Source organism: Danio aesculapii, chromosome 4, assembly GCF_903798145.1.
Source record: "Danio aesculapii chromosome 4, fDanAes4.1, whole genome shotgun sequence".
In the NCBI taxonomy this organism is placed as follows: Eukaryota; Metazoa; Chordata; class Actinopteri; order Cypriniformes; family Danionidae; genus Danio; species Danio aesculapii.
Genome location: NC_079438.1, coordinates 33,098,925 through 33,121,940, shown reverse-complemented (window position 1 = coordinate 33,121,940; position 23,016 = coordinate 33,098,925). Strand labels below are relative to the sequence as shown.

The window sequence follows — 23,016 nt, the reverse complement described above, 5'->3', positions numbered from 1 at the left end:
TCAAACGTGATCAAGAGTGAGTTTTACAAGTTCCAAATTTTTTAAAACAGAGCATGTGTGTAATGAATTACAGCGATTCAACAATCAAAACAATCAATCAATAAATCACTAAATAAATCACTAAATAAATAAATAATTTGGGCAGACTAAGATCCAAGCAACAACTATCAGTCTGGAATTAGAGGAAGAGTATCTTCAAAAGAACAGTGACAGGAAAATTCATACTTCTGAAAAACAGATCCTAGTGATGGTATGTATATGGAGAAAAGAAGTTGTACCAGTACTGAGCCCTGAAGCAAGTAGCAAGATGTTGAGATTTAGACACCTTACTCCTCCAAGAGACCCTAAAAAAGCTGAGAGGTAAAATTTGAACCTGAAATGTTGTTTATCATAAGGATAGATAGGATAATGCGGTGGTTAACTGTAAAAAGCAGGGGAGAGATTTAACAAGAAAAAAAAACATTAACTGATTATCTTAAATCTAAGTTACAGTCGCATCATCTAATTCTTTCTTTTACCTGTCTTCTTTATTCTTTTTTTGTATTTATTATTTTTATCAATTTGATATTATTTTTGCCCCGTTTAACAGCACAGTAGTCAACTATTTTTGTGTTTTTTTGTGCTTTATAAGTAAATAAATTAAATGAAAGAAAAATCGTTAAGAAACTGCTTTTGTTAGTTTTGCAGAGGGCAGTCGTAGTTAAATGTGAGGCTTTGAAGAAAGAATAACAGAAAGCTGAAAAAAACAAAAAAAAAATTCTGCAGCTCATGTACTGTAGTCTAAAGTTTTCTAAAATTGCCCAGTTTAAAGTGATTTTCTTTTGTAGTGGGTTAATCCAAGCCTGCTAAAATTTTGTGGGAAAGGAACCAGTAAAGAGTGAGTGTGTGCTGTAGGCATGTACGATAACCATTTTCAAGGTATACCGTGGTTTGAAAGAGTCAAGGGGTGTAGGTTGGGGGGAATACCGTATCTCCAGCATAAAATATATCCAAAGATCCCATTTTAAATTGTAAAGATATCTGTGTTTTTGAAACAAATGAAGATAGCAGAAGTCATTTATTCATTAGAAGTATTCAGCGTGACATGTTTACTGCTCCAAAATATTATAAATCTTTCAAAAAATAAAATATTGTTTTCAAAGGGGATTTTTTTTTTAGTTTTTTACCCAGACATTTAAATAGAATGCATTTTAGGGCAGTGAGCACAATACCATGATACCTTGAAACCGTGATATTTTTATCCAAGGTTATCATACTGTCGGAATCTTATACCAGCCCATGCCTAGTGTGCAGGTACAACTGAAGGACAAAGGCCTTGATGAAGATGATTGGTGATAGGATAACGTCGATGGATTGGTAGAGTGATTGAAAGAGATGAGTTTGGAGACTTCAGACCACAAATCAATTTAGATAAAAAATAAAATAAATAAAAATAATAATAATAATAATAATAATAATAATAACAACAACAACAACAACAACAACAACAACAACAACACAATACACAAAGAAAACATTATGAATATGCCTTAACACAGTATTGAGATTTCAACACATTTGCATAAAGGAAATGGGGAAAAACTGTACAGAGTGCCAGTCACAAGTAAATGGAGAAAGTTGAAACCAGGGACAGTGTGAATGTAGTGTGATCTTTTACACATTGTTGAATTTTTCTTCTAATCTTAGTGAGACAGCATCACTTCTGAGAAAGTCTATGGACCGATCTGAAACAGACTTGAACATGGTATCAACTGACCATCACCGGGCAATTGAGGACCTAAAAAGTCTGACCAAGGAGGCCCAAAACCTACAAGAAATCACCTCTGATAAACAGCAGCAGGTTTTGAACATTAAACATTCAGACCCCAGAGGTGAGCACTGCACAAATTACATCCAAGATTTAATCCAAATAAATTTCTGTGTAGCTGAAGCATGTGCTGATCTGTTTCTGCAGGTGCGGTGGACAGCATCGGAGACTATTATAGGGAATCAGCTGAAGCAGATTTCCGTGCCAGTCAAGCCATCTCTGAACCAGTCAAACAGTCTGCCCTGCTACGGAAAGATGCAGAGGCCAAACTAGAAAGAACTGAGAACGAATTTAACCTGAAACATCAGCTGTACATGCAGAGGTTGAGCAAAATTGAAATTGAACTGAACTCGACAGACCTTTCACGATTAAGTCGTCAGGTAATTAATCCTACATTTTAAAATAGTAAGTGAATACCAACAATATGCTTATTTGAATGTATGATACCTCCAGTGGAAATGAAAATTTAAGAATTTAAAAATACTTTTCTAATAATAGGCTAATCTCCATTACTAAGTTAAGGAATTGTAGTTGTGACTATACCATGCTAGTACAATAATGTTTTTTAAAATACTCAAGCGACTTCAAGCAAAGACTTTTATTTCATGTAGCTTTAAAAGAGAAATAATAACAACTGCTGAAGAAAACACCACCAAACTCAGGCGACATGATATTGGAAAAAAAAAACTGACATTTTATTATTCTATAATAAACGACTATGATATTTTATTTTTCTGCCATACATATTAAGAATAATTTCACCAGATGAAATGAATAGTTCTTTTTGCATTTGGAAAGAATTCATAATTTTAGGTTGATTGGCATGAATTTTAGAGGAGTGCATCTGCATAAAATATAATAATCCATAAATTCCAAACATTGATAAATACAGCAGAGAAAAGATACAAATAAACATTAACAGTGAGTGCCTTATGGTTTTCTGTTATTTAAAGTTGTCCTAAGACAAGAATCATTATTGCTTTATGGTATTGTTTAACATCAATGAAAGGTTTTGATCTACTTCAAATGTTCACTGCTGTATTTACATAAATTTGGTTTATCTTTAACTGGATTGAGATGGTCACACAGCCACAGGCTTTAAAAATACACTTAAATTACACTTTTTTTTGTAACTTTATGGTTAAACTTCACAAATCATTTGTGTTCAACTGTAGCTCCTGATCAACTGTGATCGAAACTCGACATTGCACATCCTGCGATGTGACTTGCAGATGTTCATATTGCAATATTAATGCTTAAACGATATATTGCGCAGCCCTACACCAACCTGTGAAACTTCAGCTCCACCTTTACTGACTTCTGCACACTTTGGGTTCAGCTTCGCCCAAGCTTGCTGAACACAATGTTTCTTCTCAAACTCAAATACATTTTTGTTGTTGCAAAAGGGTGGCTGCTACTTATTAGCAGTCCAAAATAAGTCCAAGCACTATAATAAAAAAAATCCTATGACGGCTCGGAGTGAATAAAGGTATCCTGTATAGGCCTGTCACAATATCTATTTTTTGTTGTACAATATATTGCACCAACATATATTGCGATGAACAATATTATTGTACTTTTAAGACCATTTTATGACACTCAATATATAATGCCAGAATAATTATATAATATCACAATGCAAGTACACTCTTCCAAAGAATGTATAATATTTTATTCTTAAGAATATTTAATGTAATTATAGTCATTTTAACAATTTAATAACTAGGCATTGGAATTAGAATGTGAACATGCATACCCTAAATAGATAATAAATGTTAACAAAAAAGTGCAAAGTAAAAAGTAACAGAGGCTGCGATATCTGCTGCTAGATCTATTTTCAGTTGTCAAACACCCACATGAAAATATACTGAAGTAATTTATAGTAAATACTAGAGTTTTTTTATTAACCATACTGACACTGATACCATCACTAATGTTGCTAGAATTGTTTATGTAGATTCGTTTCGGCTTCCCACCCAACGTAACAAGGGGGCGGAGCCATGAGCTCACCCGCTCTGTGTTTGCAACAGAGTCAGACGGGAAGACTGAGAGAAGGAGCAGGAGTGAGAGGATCAGCATTCAGTCGTACATGTACAACTCGGACACAGACCAAGCAGAGAGTACAAAATCATTTGTGTCTTTGTATAGTTTTACAGCCAACTGTGTGCTAGTTTCAAGTACCGAGCTTGTACACAGAAACTAATAACCAGGCACACAGAATTAACTTTGACTGAGGCACCGGATGCGTCGCTCAAAGCCGCGACATGGCGCACCAGACACTCTCTGTGGAGCGGAAGAAACATGAAGTGTCCCGAATCGTCGCACCACCTATTTTAGCATTCTAAACATAGGTTTCTATCAGGGTACACACAACAGCGCTTCAAGTCGGCAGTGGTCCGCAGCGCCCAGCCGTCGACTTGAAGCGCCGTTGTGTGTACCCTGATAGAAAACTATGTTTAGAATTCTAAAACGCATGGCGCTGCGTCAGGTTCAGCGGCGCCTAGTTAAGATCACAGAGAGCTTCTGTGATCGCGAGAAAATGCAAACGGCTGAAGTATAAGGTAGACTCAATGACAAGTACACATGTTTGCAAACCTACCTAAAGATACAACCAATAATTCCGATTAGAGCGATAATGTGGAAAATATTGATCTTGTGTTGAGTCCAATGAGCCTTGCATCTAAAAATAGAGCAAGGGTGTTCCTTTAGTGATATCGCTTCTACTTAAGCTGAAAATGGTGGACGTGAATCAACAAACTGAGGACATGATGATGCGCCTGTCAATCAATATTGCTGGGCGGGGGGATCGCACTCCTATGTCAAGTTGCGGTCGCTCTGAAAACCGCTCCAATTGGTCCACCGTTTTTTTATGTTGTTAAATTGAAAAAAAAGCACTGGGTGTGCTTATATCACCCCAATATGACGGTCTATACACCATACATGCCCATATGTCTGTCCAAACAGCTTGAAAAGTAGATTTTTTACCATAGGTGCCCTTTAAGGAGTTTCCTGTTATGGTGATTGGCCATAAATGAAGTGTTAAAGACTCTTTCTTTACGTTCTCTGCTGGTGATGTGGTATGGATTCGCTGCCCAGTTTACCAATAAAGGCCTGGAATACACAGTATTTGGTTGACACTTTTACTGAACTGAAATATAAACTAAAACAACCCTTTTAGTTTTAGCCCTTTATAATGTCTATGTACGATATGTCTGCAGCTCCCAAGTAAACCACATGATCTTGCAATATGAAACAAATAACAGCTGCAACAAAATGTAAATCATATAATTGTTACACATATAATAGATAAATAATATAGAAATCCTAATTTTAGACTTTTGGAGGAATCACCCAAACCTATAGCTAGTTTCAGGCGCTCTGTTTAATGCTAATAATGGTAATAATTAAAAAAGAACAAATCCATACGAATAAATAGACAGCCTAGTTCAACTATATATTTCCTTTTTGAAAGGGTGATAAACAATAAAAAGACAGATATAGGCTTTATGTTGTGATTATGAGCTACAGTAATGTGCATGCGTCTTTAAAACTCCATTTATGGCCAGTCGGCATAACAGGAAACTCATTTGTAACTCAGAATTGGGACTGTATAAATCAGAATTGCGACTTTATAACTTAAAATTCTGACTTAAAATTTATATATATATATATATATATATATATTTTTTTTTTTTTTTTTTTTTTTTTTTTTATTATTATAAGCTTTTTTTATATATATATAAAAAAAATTTATCATTCAGTGGCGGGAACGGGCTTCCATATAATCCTGTCCTTTTGAGGTGTGTTTTTTGGTGCATTAGCACTAGACAGCACTGTGTTTTTTTATATCTTTCTTGAGTGTGAAGCGCAAGTGCAGTTGAAACGAATGTAAAAGTGCAGTTAAGACAGACAAGCAAAACACATTGCTGTCCAGCTGATGGCGCCAAAATGCATCACTCCAAAAAAATGCATCACAAAACATGAAGATGACAGTGGTTTATAGTTTTAAATTTGAATTTTAAATTCTTTTCTTTTCTTTTTTTTTTTTTTTTTACAGATAAATGTGCTTTAATTGAACTGCTGATAAAAAAAAAAAAAAAAAAACATTGCAAAGCTAAATATCATTTTCAAAATAACTTTGGCTGGATTTAACTGAAATAAAAATAAAAAAGGTAATATATACCTTCCATCAGAGTTCAAAGGTAAACAAATAATTTAAGTTTTATTCATAAATTGCTTCAGAATATATGTAACTCATAAAATCTGAATAAAAAACACTTTTAAACTCTTAGGATAAATTTCAATAGGACTAAGCAAAGACCTCCAAATGTGGGAAATTGTAGTTGTTCTGTCATTTGATCTCTACCCTATATTGTCACGAGTTGTAATGTCAGATATGTAAATGTTTTTGTAGGTGTGTGGAGGGGCTGCAGGTGTGGAAGGATGTGGGGACTGTGGTGGTCTGGGCTGTAAGCATGAGGATGGCGTGTTCCATTGTGGTGGGGAAGGATGTGAGACTATTGTGGCCAGATCTCAAGAGTCCTTGAATAAAGCCAAAAACTTAGACCAGGAGGTCTTGCACACTCTAAAAGAAGTAGACAAGTTAAACAGGATGGTAGGTACTCACAAACACATAACTTACTATTATTTATTAATTAATTAAGATCAATATGTTTTGAATCACAGTAATACATTTTAGATAACCTTTTTTAATTATATTATAAATTGTAATAATATTTTCCAATTTACTGTATTTAAAAATATGTATAGCCTTGATAAACTTCTTTTAAGTAAAATTATAATCAACTTTACATCCAATTTAACACTGCAATAAGTGTTTCTAAGGACGTAAATGTGTTTCCTGTAGGTGTCAGATGCTCGAGAACGTGCAGATGAGGCTAAATTCAGCGCTCAGGATGTGTTACTTAGAGCCAATCAGAGCAAAGCACGAGTGGAACAGACCAATGAGGATCTCAGAAACCTCATTCAGCAGATACGAGACTTCCTCACAAGTATGTATTGTCATATAACATAAGCACTCACACTATGGCTGTGTGCACAATATCATAATTTCAAACTTCTACGCAAGTTTGTCAGAAATGTAACAGCTTTAGTTTCATACTAGTCTTTTTGCTACAAATACCATTGCTTACAAACTATAGGAGCATGGTATATCTATTATAGTCACTAAGTGATGTCACAGATATATGGAAACACTTGAATCTGATTGTCTGTGTAGACGAAACCGATCCAAAGCGTATAGAGGAAGTGGCTAATGAGGTAATGAAACTAAGTCTACCAGTGTCGTCCGGGGCACTAAAAAACATGACCACAGAAATCCGCAAACATGTGGCCAGACTGACCAATGTGGAGGATATTCTTGCCCAGACGGCAGAAAAAACCCGCACCGCAGAGAGACTCCTGCAACAAGCAAAGGCTGCCAAGTCAGTAAATACAAAACACACACACTGGGTTTTCTTGTTTTATGAGGATTTCACATATAGGCATGATTTTTATACTGTACATACTGTGAATTCTGTCCTCTTACCCCAACCCTCAACTGTCAATCAAGTTATGCCAGAATCATGTAAAAACCTAGAAGAATAATTTACTGCTGGTTCCTGCAGTCATTTTCTGGTGTGGTAAACAAAATGAGTAAAAGATTTGTGTGTTGTTTTTATAAATTCTTTGTTTTGTTAATTAGATTGCATTTTTAAATTACAATGTATTTTAGACAGATCTATGTCAAAAACACCAATTTTGAAGCAATTGTGTGAATTTTTATAAAAACCCATATTGCTAGTTAGTAGATAATGACATTTGTGATGGAGTGGGAGATGTTGTGAAGCAAAGGTGTCAAGTCAAGTTCCTGGTGGGCCACCTTGCACAGTTTAGTTCCAACTCTGCTGCCTGCAACACGCTTACCTGTAGGTTTCAAACATAACTGAAGGATTTGATTAGTTTGATTAGGTAAAAGCTAAACTGTGCAGAGCTGCGGCTCTCCAAGAATTGAATTTGACACCTGTGTTGTAAAGCAAAACCCTGACGAATCACGAATTAATGTTTACCACAGATCTTAACTAATTAGTTGAACATCTTAAAGAAATAAGTGGTGAATTAAGTCTCTCGGTTTTGATGTCATTCCTGCACCATTGTAAGATTTTTAATTGATTATCACACACTCTGATTTTCAATTGTGATTCACAATATTGGATTATTGTCAATATTTTTTGTCTAAATTTTAGCCGATGACAAAATATTTTTTAGATTTTTTTTTTCCCCAGTACTGGGTTGCGGCTGGAAGGGCATCCGCTGAGTAAAACATATGCTAGAATAGTTGGCGGTCCATTCAGACTAAGCCAAAGGAAAATGAATGAACGAATGAATGAATTTCCTTTTTTTTTTTGGAAATTGTTAATTTACAAGTCAAGTGTCAGTTTATGCTGAAGCTTGTAGCTGTAGCTTGTGAACAGTATGTCAAATCAGACTGAATATTATGATATTAAACAACTAAATTTGTTTCTTATTCTAAAAATTTGAAATGAGATGGTACACGGTTATCCTAATAAATAAATTAAACAGAAAAAACTCCCACTGAATACATTCCATTTTTATGATCATTTGTGATGAAGCTAAAGGAGTACCAGAATATTACCTTCCTTTTCTACATAATTGTGTGTTTGTGTTGCAGTAAGAGAGCAACAGCGCTAAAACACACCTCTGACGAGGTGAAGAAAACTCTCGAGGACACAGTGCGCGCTCAAACGGCTGCCAATGAAAAAATTAAGGCAGCTGAGCGTGACATGAACCAAACAAATCAGCAAATCACTTCTGTGAGTAGAATACTGTATGTTAGACTTTTAAAATTGTGCCATTTAAATACATTCTTTTTAATAAAATCTGTGCATCAGGTACAATCAAAAACTGAATTGACTGAGTTCAAACTGAGCAGCAGCACAGGCAGAGTGTTGAATCTAGAGAGAGACGTTGATGATCTCCAAAGGAAAACTGCAGAAACGTCCCGCAGTGCAGATCAGACTCAGAGACAAGCTGAGGACACCACTGCAGAGCTGGAGCCCACTGCACGGGTAACTAGAAGATGACATTCATCTTTATTTATTTACAAATACCGCCAAAAATGATTGCTTACACATAAAGCCAGCCACCAAAAATACCTTGTACCTGTTGGACTTATTGTAATTGATGCATTTAAGCAATTCCATGCAAATATCACCAAAATTGCAAACATTGTTTGCGTAGGCTTGTATTTTTCACTACTGTAAATATACTCAATATGTTAAAAAATTTGATTTGATTTACCAAAGTCATACAAGTGGCAACTGCACATCTTCTACGAAGCGATGTCACATACAAAATGAACCTTTTCCGTATAAAGTTAAGTGTTAAATAAAATAAATAATTTTTATGTTCTAAAAGGAGCCTTATCCTTTTGATTAGTATTATTTTTTTGGGTTGTGCAGTTTAATTCACAGAATTTTTTTTTACAAAGCATGTTGTAAGAAGATACTGAAAGCATCACAAACTAATAGACTTTTTAAACGCAATATTTCCATATTTATTATAAAATGAACAATGCAAAATTATTTTTCAAATTGATTTTCAAGCATAAATTACTACAATTTTGCATACAATTGTTTTTTATACATTAGAATTTGCCTGGTTTCATTTATTTAGTGTAGAAATAGTTTATCTACCAAATTGTCTTGTCATGTATATTAAAATCAAGAATAATTTGATCACATAAAAATTCTATTTAAGGATTACATGGCAGCCCTAAAATGATCATTTATTGACAAATCTCGAAATCAAATCACATTCAGATCACTAGGATTCACCCATTTGTCAGCAAGAAGTTTTTAATAATTTAAAATATAATAAAATTAAATGATGGTGACAATCTTTTATGCATTTTAATAAGAACAGGTCAGAATAAGTATTATTTTCACAAATATATGTTACACAAAATTACCATTAAACATTAATTTCACTCATATTTTGACATTTTGTTCACAAGTTATTTGAAAGTGCTCGCATTTAAAAAGTTCATAATATAAATAATTCTCATTAACTTTCGGCCATAACCGTATGTGATCTATAGCTAATTAACCATGTGGATGGATGATAACAGCCCATTCAATCAAGTGATAACATTCGAACCGGCTGGTTAAACAATTAATTGTGATTAATCACATCCAAGATAAAAGTTTGTATTCATATAATATTTACTTGTGCACTGTGCATATTTTTGTTTACATGTATAAATACACACACATAAAATACAAATTAATTTTATATTTTGAACATATAAACTTTTATTTCGGATGATATTAATTGTTTGACAGCACTAAAAATCTCTTTAGATTAGACTGGGTAGAAAAAAAGTCAGTGTTTGTTTCATGCATGTGTATATTTGTGTGTTTTAGGATTTGGATACACTCGTGCTACCCAAGTATCAGCTGGCCAGTGGCCTGATAGATCAAAAAGCAGCAGGTGTGTTTGATGCACGTCAAAAGGCCGAGCAACTACAACAGGAGGCAAAAGGATCTATAATAGACGCCACCAACAAGCTACAGAGACTAAGAGGTAAACACTGCTCATAGACTCCAATAGTAGATTTAGCTCAAATTCTTTACTACTCTTTTTTTTAACACTTTCAGAGCTGGAAAGATCATTTGCAGCAAATCAGCACATTCTGATGGGGAAATCTCAAGAGCTAGAAGGGCTGGAGAATGAAGCCAGAGATGTGCTGCAAGAGCTCAGTCAGAAGATCAACATCTACAGCACCTGCGCTTAACCGTTTCCACCAAAACTAATAAATAATGCTGTCCGATTGTTGTGTCTAATGTCAATTGTCACAGTTTGTAGGTCCCAATACTCCAAAAGTGAACAACAAATGTTACTAATATAGTGTCTGTAATACTATTAAAAAACATGATGGTATTGTTTAAATGCATGACTTACGTCAGATTGTGATTCAAATTTTAAAATATTGGTGTCTGGGATGCATGCAGAATTACGTTATAATTTTATAAAGTTTTCTTAATTCTAATTTCTTAATTGTAATGAGGAGAGGCTTGGACCCGATACAGTATTTGATACACCATAACATACCCAGTGTATAAACTAACTCTAAATCACAAAGTGCCTGAAAAGTGAAGCCAAAACAATTTGGTCACTTCCTGGTTGTTGGCTGCAGTACAGGTCATAAACCCCATAGATTGAGATGTAAACCAAAAACTTTAATGAACTAATAAAAACAAATGACTAATTATTGCTGCAAACTCTGGCTCCAAATAACAATCATTAATTCAAACTGCCATTTTGAGACATTTTCGCTTCACTTTTCTAAAGTAGTACCATCTTTTTTGCTATAATCAGTGGGAACAATGTGTAATGTAATTGTGTATTGTGATCTTACTAACTGACCAAATGGTAAAACAGTGTAAAATTTTACCATGATCCCCTTAATATATGTATTCTTGCCCTTTCTTAACTATAAAAAGCTTACATGATGTATTGTGTCCTACAGTATATCATACCAGTAACCAGAATGATTCAGTGTGAAATAGTAATGATACAAATATATAAACAAACATGTATCTGGTGGAAATAAGAGGACAAAATGTGGACAACAAATTAGGTAATGTTTACAGAGTAGAGTGACGATGAAAAAAAGGCATCAGAATATGTGATCACAAACAATGAACCACTAAAGTTTAGTCTTTATAAACACACACAACCAGTCTGGAAACAGTAATTGTAGCGTATTAATGAAGCCTGTTCTCCTCCCAAACACATGACAGTCAACAGTTAACATTTTAATTTTTAAATAGTACATTAATATTGCATTTTAAAAGGGGGAACATACATAAGTAGCCTATATGTTATTTCCTCCCTTTTAAAATACTTTTTTTTGCTTATCAACAACACATTAAATTTATCATATTACATTGACCACACCACTTAATAATTTCATCGTAATGCATGATGTCTGATAAAAATGAATGCAGTATTGGATTAGCAATACTTCTTAAAACATTAAATAAATATGTATTCAAACATTGACTATAACATTTTAATCATTCATGTTTCATACCAAACTGTGTGGCATATAAATCAAGCCAAATATTCTCATTTAAAATTAAAACAAATGTAAGAATTTTACAAGAATCAGACACACTTATGTCAGTGTTATGAACGCAGACAACAGTCTTGGCACAGCGGCCAAAATAAATAATTACATAAAAATACTCACTCGTTTGGTGTTTCTCTGGGGCTTCCTTATGTCATTCCTTGCGACTTATCAACAGTTTTTTATCGCTTTTATGTTTGTATTTAATGTCCATTATTATTTTTCGGAAGGTTCTAGCTACGCTACGAAAGCCCAGTGCGTGACAAGCGGAGAAAACAGATGTCACTAATTAATCATTTGCTGCGATTTGGTCGATTGCGGCCATTTGTAATATTTAAATCTAAACGTGTAAAACAAGAGAGCGAAATACGAATGGTGGAGTCACTGTAGGCTACCACTTTTGAATTATACTGTTCTGGTGATATTAGCGACATTCTGAGAAGTTCTTAAATATTAAGCTTTAAACATTTGCATTCACAAAATTAAATGAGGAACAGGGCACTTTCATACATGAAAATGACAGACCCTGAATGTAGACCCAGTAGGCCTGTGTAAATTGGAACATTTTCGGAACAGGTCAATACAGAGAGAACATTCTAAAAAATCTATTTCTGCTTAGAATTATGAGGTCCATTGACATTACGAGGTTCAACATTCATCTAAGCAATAATTTTCAAGTAACTAACAATTTCGCTACTTATTTTTACATTCAAAATTTCAATTAATATGTTACAGCATTTATATACTGAACATATATAATGTTGTGACCCAATCTTCTCCAATCTTTTCTAAAACTATTTACACCAGTTTTTGTCACTTGTCACTGGAGGCTGTCCACACTGAATGTGATCCTTTGTGCCACCAAATTGTATTTAAAATGAGGCATCAGTTTACTGTTGAACAACGTCCTGGAGGGCCAGTGTCCTGCAGAGTTCAGCTCCAACTCCAATTAAACACATCTGATCAAGCTAATAATGATAATCTTAAAGGGTTTGTTTGGGCTGGAGCAAACTCTCAAGAGGACAGTGGGCACTCATAAAGAACAAATGTAAATACAACTTTAACTTAACTTCAAGTCAACAGCTAATTTTAATGTTTTTTTAAAGTATAATTTTAGCCATTTACTTATCGTTCATTTGTTTCAAACCGGTTTTACTTCAGATGAACACAAAATAAGATACTTTTAAGATCTTCTATGGAGGTCAGTGGCTACTTTTCATCATTTTCCAAAGTATCTTTTGTGTTCAAAAGAAAAAAAGACACTCAACGGTTTGAAAACACGTAAATGTTAATAAATTTTCTTTTCGGCTTAGTCCCTTATTAATCTGGGGTCGTCACAGCGGAATGAACCGCCAACTTATCCAGCATACGTTTTACGCAGCGGGTGAAGAAAAGGTCTATTGTAAATACATGAATAGAGCATGCTGTTGTAAAAGATATTTCAAAGAATGTTGGAAATTGGTATTTTCCTTCTATGGGTGTTAATAGCTTCTGGTTTCCAGTATTCTTCTAAATATCCTATTTTGTGTTGATAAAAAAAGTGCCTTGTGCTTCTGGAAAGGAGCGAATGTGTCCTACAGGTGGTTTGTAAAGCCAACTCATCTTCGTAAAGCACACTCAAAATTCTACACTGTGTTGTAAATAAATGTAACTTGTCTGTTGTAAATAAATGTTTAAGAAGAAGATATAAAGAAGATATTTATATTAGAAGAATATATTTTGAAGAATGTTGGAAAGCTGGCAGCCTTTGCCTTCCACAGTTGTCCTCTACTATGAATGTTAATTACTACTAGTTTCCAGCATTCTTCAAAATATCTTATTTTGTGCTCCACAAAAACTTTTTAGAAGTAAATTTTTATTGCTGAGTGAACCATCACTTTAATTTTAGTGGACTGTAGGGAAAACTAGGCAGCTGCCTGCCGTTTATCATGAAAAACTTGCATATAATTATTTTGTTTTGTTCGATTCGCGTTCAATTCACTTCACCGACCACAAGAGGGCGACACCTTCTGAAAGTCACTAAGACCCAAGCGTCATCAATTGACCTTTGAAAATAATGAAAGACATTCAAGCCTTCAGCTTTTGAAAAGGATTATCTTACAATAATTAACGTCAAACAGCACCGGTTGTGATATAGATAGAGAGAGAAAGAGAGAGAAAAATGGAGCAACTATACATTTTCAGAAGAAATAGGAAAAAACAACCAACAATTTGTTGTCATCATGTGACAGAGTGTATAAACAATCAACAAATAGAGAAAAATGAGGCCATTTATTTGCAGGCTTAGACAACATTTAAAGACTAGACAAGTTTCCTACCAGTGACCGAAGCATGTGTAAAAACAAATGAAATCACTTAAAATCCCATGCTTAAAGATAAAGGCCTCTTCTTACACAGGTTTTCATGGGTAAATTCAGATTTGGCTTCTACAATCTTCAGTCAAGACCACAGGCAGGCACACGCTCAGAGAAACAGTGGTAAAATTCCTAAAGTCAGTTTGCAAATGTTGGAATCATTAAGACATACATTAAACAAAGCAAATTAATAATGTATAAAAATAGTCTAACTTTGACGAAGAACAGTTCAGAATGTTACTTAAACTTGACAGAGAAATTTGTTTCCTTCTCGTGTTCTAGTTTCTAGTTTCACCCCCAAGGCATTTCTATTATACAAGAATCAAAAAGACGAAGTGTTTGTGGTCTGTACAGAGTAATGCTGGTTAAGAGTAAAGACAAAAGAATTAAATCTCAAAACCGGGGCGACATGTTTAAAGTGCAGGTGAAAAGAACTTCAGGCCATTTCAATAGTACAAATAATGCTAGAAAATGTCATTGCCAAAAACATCCGGTTTGTAATTCACCCTTAATAATAATAACAACAACACAAAATGCATAAGAAAATAAAGCCAACTTCAAGTTTACATCCCAGCTTATTTTAAAGTATCTGCAATTTCGATGTATAATAACAAATAACTTGAAAACAAGTACAGAATTGTCTACTTAAATTCTGAAATCAGAATTAGAGTTTATATTTTGAACATGTATATTTATAAACTCAATATATAAACTAAAAATCCTCAAAAAAAAAAAAGATATAAACTTGAAATTGTGAAAGAAAAAAAAGTTTGAAATTAATTTTAAATTCCGCGGCATTTCAACAACAGTCTTATTGCAATTAAAGAAAAAAATTATCATTTAAATCAGTGTTTCTTAACCACGTTCCTGCAGGACCACCAAGACTGCATGTGCATCTTTCAGTCACTGCTAATAAGCTGATGATCTGAATCAGGTGTGTTTGGTTAAGGAAACTTGGAAAATGTGCAGAGCTGGTGGTCCTCCAGGAACGTGGCTGAGAAACACTGATTTAAATGACCAAAAAAATCATATTAAAAATCAATCATCATCGTTTCATGTAAAAGTATTAAAACCCAATAAGAATAAAGAATTATTAGAATTATTTAATCCGTGACACTCCGTTTACCAAAAAATATGGTCCCTAAATGGTTTAATTTAGGCATTTTTTGATCAAATGAAGAAACGTTACCCAGATTTGTTTTTGTGAACCCAAACACACCATCGCCACCTAAGAAAACACATAAAACATAAAAAAAAGGTTGTGAACCTTTTTCTTTTAAGACACAGCTGACAAACGAAACCATTACTAAAAACAATCCAGTCATCTAGATGGACCCGTTTCTGCTACAGTACATCATTCAATACCAACTCTTCCAGATACGAAAAAACAAACATAAAATAGACACGCAAAAAAGTATATTAAAGCCATTGTCTTGGGACAGTCACATTGTGAAGGGAATATCCCATGGAGGAGCACTTAATCAGAATTCACCACTTAATCAAAATTCACCACACAAAGCCATGTTTCCCGTCCCTCATCTGGGAAGCAGCATTCGCTCTATTGCGCACTGCAGATGCTCCCAGTTGCTCCAGCTATACAGCAGTAAACACACACATACTAGTGTCCCAAACACATGTAGACGACTTCGCATCAACGGAGCAGAGAATTTAGCAGCGGTGGAGACGCAAACCAGAATCACGGGTTGACGATGGCCAGCATGATGTTGATGCATTTTCCAGCAGGACTTGGCATCGGTGCCTTCCAACTGCAAGACCTGCTGCTGCTGTTGCTGAAGCTCCAGTTACTGACGCGCGTTCTGACAGACTTCCAGGGCATCCTGAGGAGACCAGACAAGTCAAGTTGAGCTTTATTGTCATTTAGCTACATGTGTGAATATACAGAAAAACAAAATATTGTGTCTCACAGGACAACCCATGCTACATAATTAATCATAAATACAACACTTGACATAAGAGCTATTTTAACTATACACATAAGACAGGCTATACAAGTACTTTTACATGAGACTAAACAAGGTTGTGCAGGATATTGTGCAAAGAGGTACTAAGTGTTGATTATTGTGCAAAAGAGGTATTATAGGTTGAAGCAAGCAGTGCAACATGATTGCAAGTACATTTATAGTAAACATCGTTTTCCTAATTGAGTCCTTGTAAGACTGAGTTTAAATAAAGTGTCAGGTTTACATTAATTTGTGTAAATATAAAAACCTCTTTAACGCTCTAAAAACAAATAAAACGCCCTATTTTTCCCTCCCATTCACAAAGATATAGATACAACAGGTATATGTGATGCATCACTGTGTTAATGCTGTTATCTGATACTAATTTATCCTTATCATTTAACAGAGACAGACAAAAATGGAATGAATAGCAAAAAATAAAACCTCCCAAACTGTCATCTGTGGCATTATTTTGCATTAGAGCTGTTATATCTGAAATGCCATTTGATTATTAATCGCAATTATATTTTGGGAGGAGTAATGTTTACGTAATATAAAAGATTGAGAAATGTATAACCAATTTGGTTTTCTTCCGATTGAAATAGTCCCTTCTTTTGACAGCGCCTTGGTGTTCACAAAGAAAAACACATGTGACCAACTGGTAATAACTTGGAACCTTATAATACTGAATGTACAAATTGATTTAATGATTTAATCAATTTCATTTTACAGGTAGGTTTCAGGAACCAAAGAAAGGATGCTGATGATATTCTAGTAATTCTCAGTAGATGGTGCCATTTGTGCCAAATTTACTTTTGTATATAGAGCCTAGTTTAATTTTAAAAAGTTAGGCACTGCTAAACATTAATTTCACCACCACAAAGACAAAATAAATTTTAAAAAGTGAACTTTTTAATTAATTACATTTTTTTTCTTTAACTACAAAAAAAAAAAGAAATTGCTGCACAAGACCACAACATAATTTACATTTAATATGGTTTGCTATGATGTGCTTTAATAAGAACAATAGATGTTTTTTGTGAGAAAAAAAAAAGTATTAGATTTGACAAGGGAAATGTGTAATGACACTAAAACATTAATAGAATGATTTAAAAAAATCCCTTATTTAATTATAATATCAATTGCACAATGAGATATAATGAGACAAATTTATAAAACGTAATGTCATTTCTAAAAGGCAAAAGGCATACATGAGGTGAACCTCAAATTTTATAATTCGACAATCACTTAGAATATTAGACGTGAAAATACCATTTGTGGTTTCAAAAACCAGGTGCAACAACCTGTCCTGTTTAATCTGGAATGTGTCCTAGTTTGAGCGATTGTATTTATTTCCATCTCAAATGCATTTCAGAGGCCATTTACACCTGTCTTTTTCATGATCAGATAGATATTTGATTAGAAATAAAATGCATGAAGTAATCAGCTGGCTAGCCAGTTAAGTTTCAGTTTAGTCTACACCAATTCTGGGTCTTAGGTCCCATGAAGGTAGCTCAGCTGCTCTATATAATACCATGGCAATAAAGAGTGCCTATATGTTAGCTAAAATCCAAGGTTGGTGCAAACTAAACCAAAATTTAACTGGTTAGTCAGCTAATACAGCTTCATCCAAGCAGACACACAACATCATTAGACGTTAATTTTAGGTTAGATTTAGGTCACCTGCGTTTAAGGACAGCGTTCTTTTGACGTCCAATAACGTAGGAGTTTTTGCTGATTTTAGGTTCTGTTTGACAGTGACAAAAATCCGTTGAGCAACATCTTAAACCAACGTCAAATTGAAGTCAAAGTCAAAAATTTTTAACTGAACAAATTCCAGTATGCGCATTAAAAAAAGTCATGTGACTTTGTTATAAGAAATCATGTGATGATAAAAATGGACAACCAGTGGCTGAGCACATTGTAAAACATCTGAATGTTGTTTTGGTCATTTTAAAACCGCCTCAACTGTTTTAGTATTAGTGTTATTATATTATTAATGACCTCCAGAATCAAGAGCGTCTCACACCTTCAAACGCCACCACGCTTCCACTGCGTGTCAGGATTGCCTTCTGAAGCGCAAGTCATTTATTAACGAAGAAAAGATTAGTGAAGCTTCTCCTACCACAGCAAATTCGTTTATACTGTTGATATTTGGCGCCAGTTATCAAGAAGTAACGATTTTGTTTGTTTTGACTCATGTGATGGAAACGCTGCTTTATTCGCATATCTTTTATGCGATAATCCAGTTTTGCGCATTAAGTTAATTCACATTTTTGGATGGAAAACAAACTATTGATATTTTGTTGTTTTTAGGTTGCAATGGAAAGTAACCAAACTGCAACATCTGTTCAACGTCAGACATTGATGTCAGCCTGACGGCAACCCGATTTTGATTTCCAAACAAATCTCCAAATCTGCTAAACTATGCCCACAATGTCGATCTGACATCATGTTGATGTCCTGTGCCTGCTGGGATGGTGCAGGCCACAGATCAATGAAAATTAGCACCAAAAGTGCTATTGAACATGCATGTTTGTTTATACCTGTATATCTCGAGCTCGTTCATAAGCCTGATAGGCCATTTTCTCCTCGATGCTGGCGAGCTCCTGTTTGAGGTTTGCAGTTTCATTCTGATGGGAGCTCTGTCAGGTCATTCAGCTGGTCTTCTAGATGTTCACACCTTATAAAAACAACAACATGAAAATTAGCTTTAAAACCAGGAATGTGCTTGTTTTTTTCAGTAGGATCTTAGGTATAAGGTTTAAACTCAGTAAAATGTAATATTGGTTGTTATACTGTAAATATCTATACCACAGGATTTAAAAAAAGGGACTTAAAAGGCAAGAGAAAGTGATTTGATTGCATTAGAAGTGTTATATTTCCCTTATCTTCATTTTTTGAAAAATCCCCCCGTCCACCCCATCTCCCCTTTTCCTCATTTACCAGGGGGAGCTCTCAAGACCTACCTGATCTCATACCCCTTTCACGCTAAATAACCAGGCGGGAGCCTGGGCTCATTTATCTCTGAGCTCAGGGTTCTCTCCTGGGACAGCATGCCAAATCTGCTATTAGTATCAAGCAAATATCCAAGTGGGAACTCTTGAAATTCTATACGTGTTATAAATGGACTCACTAGACCACCAACAGTAATTATCAACTAAACCTGTATCGCTCCTCTTGTAGTGTCTGTGTGATGTTCTCCACTTCACATTTAAACTGGTTCTTGAGTGTCTCGAGTCGTCAGCCAAGAGACTCTGAGCTTCCCTCCAACTCCCGGATCTCCTCACAGGCCTCCAGCAGCGGCTGTTGACTTCAGTTTCTCTCGCAGATCCACTGTGCTGCCCCAGTTGTGCCGATCCAGTCACCTGCCCGTTACTCTCCACAGAAACTGACGTCTCGTTGGAACACTCGTCGTCACTCTGATATTTGGGTTCCGGTGTTAAGTGGCACTGCGCTCAAAATCCGAGCTCCCCGCTTCCGCCTGCAACCAGACCCAGTCTCCATTGAGCTTTTCAGGTGGGCGATGTTGTCAGCGCTGCCAAATTGTTGCGAATGAGGTTTGCAATTTCTCTGGGCTTGCTGAAGAAGAACGGCGGAGATAGAGAAACTCCAGGACCGATAGTTTTGACTTTGTCCAAATGTGGATGTCGTCCGCTTCCGGTGACCACAGTTTCTTTGAGGTTGTCGTTGTCTTTGTCTTTTGGCGTTGCGTGTTTGGTCCCGTTGGAGATGTCGGACTCCTTCATCTTGCGCTGATACTGCTCCAGTTTTTTCTGGAGTTGGGAGATGTTGTGGGCAGTTTTTTGGTTCTTTTTCTCGAACACTTGTTTAATGCGGCCGCTCTGCTGTTTGTCTGCGCAGTTGATGAGTTTGAGATATTCAGCCACGTTCTCATCTTGTAGGTTTTGCTCAATTCTCAGCTGTTCTTTCACTTTGAGGATCTTTTGTTGGAGGCTGTCCAGGCCAGAACGTGATCGAGGGCCATCCCGTACAGTTAGATCTGAATCCAGGTCTAAGCACGTCTCTGAGCCTCCTCTTCGCATGGGCACAGGGATGCTGAGGGTGTTCACATCAACACCTCTCTCTGCCTGAAATCAAACACAGACAGAGCAAAAATCAATAAAGATTCAATCAATGAGATGTTAGCATTTAGCAACTAGTACTGGGCAAATATTTACCACCAGAGTCAAACATTAAAACTTTCCAAGCAATTTTTATGAATTACAATGCAATGTAGCGAGTAGTCCATTATTTATTTATTTTTTATAAAATTTTTAGAGGTTTGTTTTTATAGTTTAAAAAAGGTAGAGGACTTTTATAGTATATTGCTGTAAAATATATGCTTCTGAGTCAAAATGCCCATATTGTAAACACAGTTATGTATAAAATGAATGTGAGCCATCTGAAATACATTATCTGTGCATAAGATCTTAAAGTAAGAGCAGCAGAAAACCCCTGCTTGATATGACTGTTGAAGGGAACTGAGTATTAGAGGTGATAGGTGTGAAAACGAGAGTATGCTCATTTGACAGTTTGGGTTTCACTCAATAAAATGAATCAATCAACACATTCAAGAAACTGGTGGAAAAAAATTAAGTTTAAAAATCCCCTATTGAGTTTGTGTATAATTTTTTTGAAAGTTAAGAAATAACACATTAAAAAGATTGTTTTATGGTTAGTTAGTAGAGATGTAATGATTCACCGTGAGCTGGTTGAAAATAGGATTCAAACATGTGATGATTCAAACCACTTTAAATGTTAAACAAATCGCAATACATTTTTTTAACAGAGGGGGCGCGTGTTTACAACGCGCAAGCCCACTTTACCTGCACATCAGCGGTGAGCAAGAGATGGGGCGTCAGACTAAAATTACAGCGGTGAAGTGTTCCAGACAAAACACAAACTGTGTGCAAATACTGCGAAAAAAGGTTTACTTACACTAAGAATAATGAATATGATACACATACACAGTCAGCATAGTGAAAAACTACTTTCACAGATGTTTATACACAAAAAAGTCACAATTTTTGTTTGTTTATATTAATGAGTCTTTAGTTTGTATTATTTTTTTTATTTGGAATTACTTGGCATAGCAGAAAAAAGTGCAGCATTTAAGACTAAATGAAAGGGCTCTTCACCTTAAATTGTTTCAAATAGTTTTGTAAAAAAAAATAAAAAAAATCGCATTGTGACATTAGTATCTTGAATCGCATCTAATCATGAGTCAGGTGAATTGTTACATCCCTATTGGTTAATGTAGTAGCAAGGGCGTAGAAATGGCATGGACGGAGGGGACGTGTTCTACCAATATCCGCCAATTACTGAAATTGTCCCTACCAATAATTTAATTGATTTCAAAATAAAATAATGCTCTGTCAGCCCTGAGTAACCTACACCTGCATAAGGTCAAGTTTGCTACGAGTTCACCATAATACTATTAACCAAGGTTGTGCAATTATTCGAAATTTCGATTCAATTCATAGAAATTTCGATTTTGGACTATACGAATCAATAATCTGGATAAAACAGGTAAATTATCAGGTAATCATGTAAATTATCATGTAATCATGTAAATTGACTTTTGCAGCATGGGAAGGGATTGTTATTTGTTATTTATTAAGTTTTATTTTATATATTAAGTACTTTATTAATGTTTCTTAAAAGAGCAAAACAGAATTTGTGCTGTTTAATGCAGCTCTAGGGATGTCAAGAGCAAATCTACACCCTTGCGTAGTAGTAAACTGATTTTATCGTTTGGAAAATTATTTTGGCTGGTCATTTGCAGTTTGTCAAAACTTTGTTTTAGGCCATGTTTGCAGTATATTTGAAATTATTGTTGGTATTAAAGTGCAGTTTTACTATTTAGAAACGATTATTATTTTGAATTATCTACTTTTTGGACATTTTAGTTCATTTCATTTTATTGTAATCCCATTGTGTGCATTTTTCATTTTATTATAATTAGTATTTAATTTTTTATTTTTTTTTTGCTTTTATTTAAAGCAGGGGTGCCCAAACTTTTTCTTATGAAGGGCCCAAAAACCAAACTTGACTGAGGCTAGTGAGCCGAAGGTAAATATGGTTGCTAATTTCCTAATTTATTTAAAAATATTTATAAATGACTACTAAACATTGCATTATATTAACTAAATACAGTATTTTTATACATTTTATAAAGAACTTATTACAGTAAAAAAAAAAACTTCTTATTTATCTTATTTCTTATTTAACTTAATCTTATTTATAATGGAATTACACTAGTTTTGCCTAGATTTGCTCACTGATGTCTTCTGCATGGTCCTCTATTCGTCAAGTGACAGTATTTACATTTTTATCAATTCAGATTGATTTACAACATTTAATTGAAACATTTTATTTCAGTTTGCTTTTTTTTTGTAGCTCAGCAATAAAACAAACAAAAAAGGTGATGTCAAATTAGAAATGACAATCTCAGTGTTAAAAGCAACACAGAGATTCCTCAACCTTCTCCATCATACTCACTTTCCTCAGATGGAATGGTGGGCTAAATCAAAGGATACAATGGGCCAATTTAGCAAGATACAAAATCAACATTTTTAAAGTCTCTGCTTTTTTAGCTACCTCTATGAATCTTCAAATAGCTTGATAAATTATTATTGCAGCATCACTCAGCAATGTATTTTGGATATTAAAAAAATATTTCATACTACACGCATTCATACATACATAGAAATAAAACATCCCTCAATGTTGAACTCA

The 23,016-nt window shown here is 34.7% G+C and overlaps 2 protein-coding genes across 2 annotated transcripts in view; one reads left to right on the top strand and one right to left on the bottom strand.

The window, feature by feature from the left end:
* The window catches only part of lamb1b (laminin, beta 1b), a 51,363-nt gene extending 40,023 nt beyond the window's left edge, over positions 1-11,340 (top strand). Inside the window, exons 25-33 of the mRNA XM_056455461.1 lie at positions 1,687-1,871; positions 1,955-2,187; positions 6,222-6,422; positions 6,675-6,819; positions 7,047-7,251; positions 8,499-8,640; positions 8,719-8,895; positions 10,252-10,411; positions 10,486-11,340. Of these exons, the coding sequence (XP_056311436.1) occupies positions 1,687-1,871; positions 1,955-2,187; positions 6,222-6,422; positions 6,675-6,819; positions 7,047-7,251; positions 8,499-8,640; positions 8,719-8,895; positions 10,252-10,411; positions 10,486-10,622 (1,585 nt within the window). The 3' untranslated portion in view covers positions 10,623-11,340. The remainder of the gene's footprint in view (positions 1-1,686; positions 1,872-1,954; positions 2,188-6,221; positions 6,423-6,674; positions 6,820-7,046; positions 7,252-8,498; positions 8,641-8,718; positions 8,896-10,251; positions 10,412-10,485) is intronic.
* Positions 11,341-14,212: 2,872 nt separating this feature from the next.
* The window catches only part of tmcc3 (transmembrane and coiled-coil domain family 3), a 43,301-nt gene continuing 34,497 nt past the window's right edge, over positions 14,213-23,016 (bottom strand). The window contains 9 exon segments of the mRNA XM_056455477.1: positions 14,213-16,014; positions 16,017-16,056; positions 16,058-16,152; positions 18,822-18,914; positions 18,916-18,958; positions 19,442-19,590; positions 19,593-19,731; positions 19,733-19,823; positions 19,826-20,366. Coding sequence (XP_056311452.1) covers positions 15,850-16,014; positions 16,017-16,056; positions 16,058-16,152; positions 18,822-18,914; positions 18,916-18,958; positions 19,442-19,590; positions 19,593-19,731; positions 19,733-19,823; positions 19,826-20,366 — 1,356 coding nt within the window. The 3' untranslated portion in view covers positions 14,213-15,849.